The 8,602-nt window shown below is 39.7% G+C and overlaps 1 protein-coding gene across 4 annotated transcripts in view; it reads left to right on the top strand.

The window, feature by feature from the left end:
• The first annotated feature begins 1,269 nt into the window (after window positions 1–1,269).
• The window catches only part of SLC5A12 (solute carrier family 5 member 12), a 45,984-nt gene continuing 38,651 nt past the window's right edge, over window positions 1,270–8,602 (top strand). For all 4 annotated transcript variants that reach the window (XM_042233299.2, XM_042233298.2, XM_004016352.6 and 1 more), the window contains exon 1: window positions 1,270–1,909. In XM_042233299.2, coding sequence (XP_042089233.1) covers window positions 1,571–1,909 — 339 coding nt within the window. In that variant the 5' untranslated portion in view covers window positions 1,270–1,570. The remainder of the gene's footprint in view (window positions 1,910–8,602) is intronic.

Raw genomic sequence — 8,602 nt, 5'->3', positions numbered from 1 at the left:
TTTGCATTTCTCTAATAGTTAGCACTGTTGAGCATCTTTTCATGTGCTTTGTGGCTGTATGCCTTTTTTGGAGAAATGTCTAGTTAGGTCTTCTGCCCATTTTTTGATTGAGTAGTTTGCTTTTTTGACGTTGAGTAGCATGTGTTGTTTGCAATTTTGGAGGCTAATCCCTTGTTGGTTGCATCATTTACAAGTATTTTGTCCCATTCTGTGGGTTCTTTTTGTTTTATTTATTGTTTCCTTTGCTGTGCAGAGCAGAAACATACAGACTTAGAAAATGAACTTGTGGGTACCAGGGGGAAGGCAGAAAGAGCAATAGATTGGGAGTTTGGGAGGGACATGTACACACTGCTATATTTAAAATGGATAACAAACAAGGACCTACTCTATAGCACAGGGAACTCTGCCCAATTCTCTGTAATAGCCTAAATGGAAAAAGAATTTGAAAAAGAATAGATGCATGCATATATATAACTGAATCACCTTGATGTACCCTGAAACTAACACAACATTGTTCATCAACAAAACTTCCAATATAAAATTAAAAATATAAAAGAGTAAAAAGAGGAGTAATAAAAATAATTTTAATGCACATAGAAAAAAGAATCTTTAACTGGGTTCTTCTTTCTCTTATTTGTCCTGGTCTTAAACTTAACCTCTGTGCATAAGTGTTGTGAGCTGGAAAAATGATAGAGAGACAAAGAAGAAAAATTTGAGAACTACAGGCAATGTTTTAATTATTGGTAAATTTATTTTCTGAAGCCTAGAGTCAAGAAAGAGTCACCTATTGTGTTCCTAGTTGCTTGGCTATGAGCAAGTGTAATAGTTATTTACATATCAGAAAAAGAGGGTCAGAAAGTCTGAGACACTTAAAGATTCACCATACTCTATAAGGTGTTACCATTCCATGTTCCAGCTGAAGCTCTAAGAGTTTAAATAATTCATCAACAATATCACAGCTCAATTAAGTTTGCGCCAACTTGAGCAAAGGTCTCCTGACTACTTGTTCTTTGCTCCTTTTCCTCCACACCCACTGCCTCAGAAAGTCACAGGTACACACCTTCACTCTCCCTTACTCGGAAGAAAGACACCAGTGATAGTTGTGTTGGCATTTTACAGATTCTGTTTAACTCAAAAATGCTGAGGTGGTGAACTTGAATCACTCCTATGTTTCCCAGTAATATTTAACCTTAAGTTAAAAGAAAACCTAGGAGATTAAAGAACATGGTATCTGGCAAGTGCATTTCACCATCGGTGGTTATTAATTTCAGAATACATCTGAATTCTTTCTCTGCAGCACATGCTTTAGCAAAGGAACAGAGAGCTCCAGGCCAGGGTCAGATTTCAAGTTCTTATCTGTCGATACCCATAACACTACCAGAATCCTCTTTGCTGTTGACTTCTGAGATCCTTCCCAGGTACAACTTGGTGTCTGAAGTGCTACCCAAGTGCCTCTGGTCATCATTCTCTTCACACAGCCTCAGCCTCCTCTCACAGCAAAGCATACTGAGCTTTGCTTTTGGAAAGACATCGGGTTGAGAATAACTCTCTGGTGCCTATACGTCTCAGCATGGAGGTGAAGAACTTTGCAGTTTGGGATTATGTTGTCTTTGCAGCCCTCTTTATCATTTCCTCTGGAATTGGGGTGTTCTATGCGATTAAGGAGAGAAAAAAAGCAACTTCAAGGGAGTTTCTGGTCGGTGGAAGGCAAATGAACTTTGGCCCGGTGGCACTCTCCCTGACAGCCAGCTTCATGTCCGCTGTCACTGTCTTGGGGACCCCTGCTGACGTCTACCGCTTTGGAGCATCCTTCGTCCTCTTCTTCATTGCGTATGCGTTAGTCATTATCCTCACATCAGAGCTCTTTCTTCCTGTGTTCTACAGATCTGGCATCACCAGCACGTACGAGGTAAAACAACTACTTGCTTCTTTTTTACTTTGGGAAGAGTTGCTGTTTCCTCTCCACTTGAACGGGTCTTTTTACAATTGCTTTTTCCCTCTAATATACATCTTCTATGTATTATGTCTTAATCATAACACATGGTGGTTGCAAAACACTTATTTGCAGGATAATTACAAATCATGGCGAGAATTTATTACAGTGTTATTGGGGAAAGCTTAAGCTTTGGACACGGACGTACCTGTATGCAGAGACAGCCAGACATCTACACCTTCCATCTGTAGGGTGAAAGTAACAAAGTCAAGCTCTGAGGCTATTTCAGTGATTAAATGAGAATTTGTTGGTAAACTTCTAAAGCACTGCCTAACTCATAGGAGATTCTCAATGAAAGAGAACTGAACTTGTTACTTGTTTTATTTTATTCTGAAAAGCACAAAGAACATTGTGTATTGTCTCTTTTTGGCTGAGATACAGATAGATAATTTAAGATTGTACAATAGATGGTGCACTTTTAGTAACGTGGTTCCATTACTTAAACCAGTTACAAATATGTAACTGAGGAGATTCAAGACCATACAGATAGAGGACACACAGGGATTTAGTTGAATTTAATTTACCCTTCACATTTGCCTTTTACATATTTTTAAAATTGTAGTACCCTGATACAAAGAAACTCAGATTGTGTAAAGTATATATTTTGGAATTGCCTCTTTCTTTGTAAGAACTGGCAGTGTCAGGGGTGGGGAACAGGGCAGAAAGGATAATTAGAGAGTTTGGGATCAACATGTACACACTGCTATATTTAAAATGGATAACCATCTGTATAGCAGAGGGAACCGTGCTCTATGTTATGTGGTAGCCTGGAGGGGAGGGGAGTTTGGGGGAGAAAGGATACATGTATATGTATGGTTGAATCCCTTTGCTGTCCACCTGAAAGTGTCACAACATTGTTGGTTGGCTATACTCCAATATAAAATAAAAAGTTTAAAAGAGAGAGAGGAAAGCATTGGCAGTGTGGCATATGAGAAAGGCATGAGCTCTAGACTCAAAAGAGTCTAGAGTTACTTGGTTTTGACTACTAGCTCTGCCACTTAACTAGCTGCATAGCTTTGGGGAAATGACTCACCTCTGTATCTGATTTTAACACACGTAAAATAAGAATAATAAAAGGGTCTATCTTAAAGAATGTCTGTGAGGATTAAATGAGTTATTATAGGCAAATACTCTTAACGGAGCTTGGCAAATGGTAAATACAGAGGAAGAATTTGTATTATTATAATTATTATTCTTGTTGTTGCTACTGTCCCCAAATTTATAGTCTCAATATACAGGCTTTAATTTATGTTTATTTGTTCATCCTCCATTTCTTGCTGCCTATCTATGGATATTCTTATCAGGTTTCTTGAAGTAGAAAGGACTGAAAGGGGAGAGTTTATTTCCCCACCTCTTAAATCTGGGATGGCCTTGTGACTTATTTTGGCCAATAGAATGTGACAGAAGTGATGTGTGAAAGTGGAGCTAAAGTCTCGTGAGCTTATAACTTCTGCCTTTGCCTTCTTGGAATGCTGTTCTGATACAGCTATGTCAGGAAGCGGATCTAGCTGGTCTCATTTCTGGAGGATGAATGGACACATAGAGGAGAACAGAGGCAGCCTGGCTAGCAGCCAACACCAATCATCAGACTTGTGAGTGAGGCCGTCTTGGACTTTCTCCCCCAGCTTATCTTCCCATTGATTGCAGACCCATGAGAACTTTGTGCAAACAAGTAGAGCAATCGCCTACCCAGTCCTAAAAACTGTGAGAAATATTAAGTCCTTAGTTTTTAAGCCAGTGACTTTTGGGGCTGGCAATAACCAGCTGATTTACATGCTTTAATATGCAGAAAGATTTCAAGACTAATCTATGAATGTGGGCTACTTTGTCACTATTCTCTCCCATGTCAAAGCATAAGGAATTGTTCTCGCCCTCAAGTTGTAACTCAGGCTCAGCTCATTTGCAATAGCGTGCATTTTCATTATCTCCACTTGGATAATCTATAATTAGTCTCAGGATGTTGTCTCCACCTCAGATAGAGTTACTTTCTTCTTTCTGTTATCAAACATTAATAGATCCAGTTTGTTATAATTTACCCTTAACACTAGTTGTGGGCTACCTACTTTCTCATTTTTCTTAGTCTTCTTCTTCTTTTTTAGTTTAAAGCACAAAACTTGTTATTCTTATTTTATTTTATTTCATTTTTTTGGCTGCACTAGGTCTTCATTGTGACACATGGGCTGGCAAACAGGTTTAGTTGCCCCACAGCATGTGGGATTGAACTCATGTTCCCTGCACTAGAAAGTGGATTCCCAACTACTGGACCACCTGGGAAGTCCTTTCTTGTACTTCTTAAACTAAATAGTTTCTGAACTACATACCTCTCTCTAATCCAGATTTTTCATTATAATGCGAAGGCCACTACTTCTCTATGTCTTCTTCTATGGTGTTTTCTAAGCATTATAGATTATATACACTCTTTATTTATAAATGGCTCTCATTTTACTTCTCCTTTAAATTACATTTGTGGCATTTTAGTAATTATAGTTAAAAGTTGAGAAATTAGATGCGTATGATATCATTATTGATATCGTTATTGAGTATATGATATCATTATTGAGTATTATTTCAGTATAGTAAATATTGTGACAAAATATTTGTTGTAAAATGGATGTTTAGTGCGTGATAGGGTTTGAACCACTGTTATGGGGCCTTTTTTAGACCATTTTAAGGATTGGTTTTTACTCTCAGTGAGATAGGTCATTACAATGTTTGAGCAGAAGAGTGACTTGTATTTCAAAAGTATTCCTCTAGCAGGATATTATTGCTGAAGCAGGGGTCTAGTTAGGAGGCTGCTGCCATAATCTAGGCAAGAGATGACAACATTAGTGTGGAGACAGAGGGGATGACACGAGTGGAATTCTGAAAGTTGGGGGAGGAAATGCCGGGATTCTTTTACAAACTGCACGTGAGGAGTGAAATGAAAAAGAGTCAAGGATGGCGTCACATTACTTGGGCTTGAACCCACAAGAAAAGTGGACTTGTTATTTCCTGAGATGGAAAGGAGTGAGGCTAAATCAGGTTTGGGGCTTGAAAATAATCCATCACAATGGTAAATGTTACCTGTGCTATTTTTAGAAGCAAGCATGATGTGTTCAACTTTTCTGCTGAACTTCCATTTTTACTTTTGACCATACCCAGTATTCTTGCCTGGAAAATTCCATGGACAAAGGAGCCTGGTGAACCTCAGTCCATGGGTTTGCAAAGAGTCAGACAAAACTAAGCAACTGGACATGCTTGCTTGCAAAGCTATACATCTACAAAGATGACCACTGGATGAGTAAGTGAGTGAATACAATCTTTCAGATGGAAAATTATGCAGTTTGAATAGTCTTTTATTATGGAGTGAGATAGTGGCAAAGCTCAAATTAGAATTCAAGAAGTCTTATTTCGTATATATATATATTTTTTCTTTTTTCTTAATACTGTCTCTCTAGTTTGACCAAATTGACTGAATTTAGAAGAACTAAACTGAGTTGGATGTTACAACCAATGACTTTTTCTAGATTCCTATAGCAGCTTCCTTACCCTATATCCATTTTTCAGTAACAATTCTCTGTTTGCTTTCCTAGACTTCATATGCTATCCAACCAATACCATATATTTTGGGTTTTGTTACATTTCTCAACTTCTGACATCACTTTTTATGTCAATTATCTATTGATGTGTAATATACCACCCCAAAATAAATTTCTTAAGACAACAATTATATTTGTTCACAATTCAGTGGATCTGATCTGAGCTCAAGAAGTTCTAAGATAGTCAGGTTCTTCTTCTGATCTACCTTGGGGCCGTCTATCCAGATGTTCAAGCTGGTCTTAGAAAAGGCAGAAGAACCAGAGATCAAATTGCCAACATCCGCTGGATCATCAAAAAAGGCAAGAAAGTTCCAGAAAAACATCTATTTCTGTTTTATTGACTATGCCAAAGCCTTTGACTGTGTGGATCACAATAAATTGTGGAAAATTCTGAAAGAGATGGGAATACCAGACCACCTGACCTGCCTCTTGAGAAACCTATATGCAGGTCAGGAAGAAACAGTTAAAACTGACAGAGTGGTTCCAAAGAGGAAAAGGAGTACATCAAGGCTGTATATTGTCACCCTGCTTATTTAACTTCTATACAGAGTACATCATGAGAAACGCTGGGCTGGAGGAAGCACAAGCTGCAATCAAGATTGCTGAGAGAAATATCAATCACCTCAGATATGCAGATGACACCACCCTTATGGCAGAAAGTGAAGAGGAACTAAAAAGCCTCTCGATGAAAGTGAAAGAGGAGAGTGAAAAAGTTGGCTTAAAGCTCAACATTCAGAAAACTAAGATCATGATATCCGGTCCCATCACTTCATGGGAAATGGATGGGGAAAGAGTGGAAACAGTGTCAGACATTTTGGGGGGAGGCTCCCAAATCACTGCAGATGGTGATTGCAGCCATGAAATTAAAAGACACTTACAACAAAGGTCCGTCTAGTCAAGGCTATGGTTTTTCCAGTAGTCATGTTTGGATGTAAGAGTTGACTGTGAAGAAAGCTGAGCGCTGAAGAATTGATGGTTTTGAACTGTGGTGTTGGAGAAGACTCTTGAGAGTCTCTTGGACTGCAAGGAGATCCAACCAGTCCATTCTAAAGGAGATCAGTCCTGGGATTTCTTTGGAAGGAATTATGCTAAAGCTGAAACTCCAGTACTTTGGCCACCTCATGCGAAGATCTGACTCATTGGAAAAGACTGATGCTGGGAGGGATTGGGGGCAGGAGGAGAAGGGGATGACAGAGGATGCGATGGCTGGATGGCATCACCGACTTGATGGATGTGGGTTTGAGTGAACTCCGGGAGTTGGTGATGGACAGGGAGGCCTGGCATGCTGCAATTCATGGGGTCACAAAGAGTCAGACACGACTGAGCAACTGAACTGAACTGAACTCCTTGGAAGGAAAGTTATGACCAACCTAGATGGCATATTAAAAAGCAGAGACATTACTTTGCCAACAAAGGTCCATCTAGTCAAGGCTATGGTTTTTGCAGTGGTCATGTATGGATGTGAGAGTTGGACTGTGAAGAAAGCTGAGCACCGAAGAATTGATGCTTTTGAACTGTGGTGTTAGAGAAGACTCTTGAGAGTCCCTTGGACTGCAAGGAGATCCATCCAGTCCATCCTAAAAGAGATCAGTCCTGGGTGTTCATTGGAAGAACAGATGCTGAAGATGAAACGCCAATACTTTGGCCACCTCATGCGAAGAGTTGACTCATTGGAAAAGACCCTGATGCTGGAAAGATTGAGGGCAGGAGGTGAAGGGGATGACAGAGGATGAGATGGTTGGATGGCACCACTGACTCAGTGGACATGGGTTTAGGTGGACCCTGGGAGTTGGTGATGGACAGGGAGGCCTGGGGTGCTGAGATTCATGGGGTTACAAAGAGTCGGACACGACTGAGAGACTGAACTGAATTGACTGATGTGACTGACATCAGCTAGTGCTTTGGCTCATTTTTCTAGGCAAACTCAGATGGGACAACTTGTATAATAGCATATCAGATTTGGTCTCATCTTACAGTAGGCTATCCTTGACTCTTAATGTTATGGGAGAAGAATCTCTGTCAACAAGAAGGTACAGCTTATCACACAAGCAATTCTTCAGTCTCCACTTGAATCATATTTGTTATTAATAGAAATATCACTGTCTTAAGTTGCATTCTCCCAGAAGAAAACCCTGAGACAAGGAGTTGTATGCAAGTCATTTTTTAGGGAAATGATTTTATTAAATTATCAGTAGGCCAGTGGCAAGTAAGACATGGAAAAAAAGCCAATGTTTTTTGAGCAGGTTGTTAACCATGAACAACTGAGGTTCCATCTCACTGGGGATCTCAGGAAGACAGTATAGGTTACATATCAAGGTTGGCCTCACTGGGATGGAAATTACCAGGATTTTGGAGGTCCAATTTCCTTTTATCGTTGGCTTTCAGCAGTTTTAGTCTGTCCTGGGGAAGGGCTAAGATAAAGCCCTCTAGCAGATAATCACAGAACACTTAGATACCATCAAGGTGTACTGGGACAGAGAATGGCAATAAACTACGGGGGTCACACCCACGACAGCTACTATGGTCACTAAGATCCCATATATTCCTGTCCCTGCACTTGGTGTTATCATCCACTGTGTCGTTAGGTCACACAAGTGTCAATTTTAGAGAGAGGGAGCCATGGTTTAGTGCGATAATCTAATCTTTCCAAGGACATGTAATCTGAACCCGAGTTGTCCTCAACATAAAAGTTTTGTTTTGTTTTTTATCCTGTGATAGCTGAGACTTTCAGATCGTCCCTCAGTGACTTCTTTAAAAATATTTTCCTTTTACATGGTGCCCTCATTCACACATCCACCTGACTCATAGTGTACTGAATGCACCATCTGAAGAAAGATGGGATGAAAATAAGGCAGTTCTTTCTTTGGGGGAATGATTGAGCAGGTAAGTTGAGAGATTGGATTAGTGTGAAATCGAGTGACAATTCTGCCAAGAGGAGTCTTTTCTAGGGTTTTAAAGAATGTCCCATCTTAAGGCATCAAACAACTCTTACTTATGTATTATTTCTAGGAAAAAGGAGTGGTTAATTCCA

This window comes from Ovis aries, chromosome 15 (assembly GCF_016772045.2).
Source record: "Ovis aries strain OAR_USU_Benz2616 breed Rambouillet chromosome 15, ARS-UI_Ramb_v3.0, whole genome shotgun sequence".
Lineage (NCBI taxonomy): Eukaryota > Metazoa > Chordata > Mammalia > Artiodactyla > Bovidae > Ovis > Ovis aries.
Note: the sequence above shows the minus strand (reverse complement) of the source record. Positions and strands in the feature narration are given on the sequence as shown.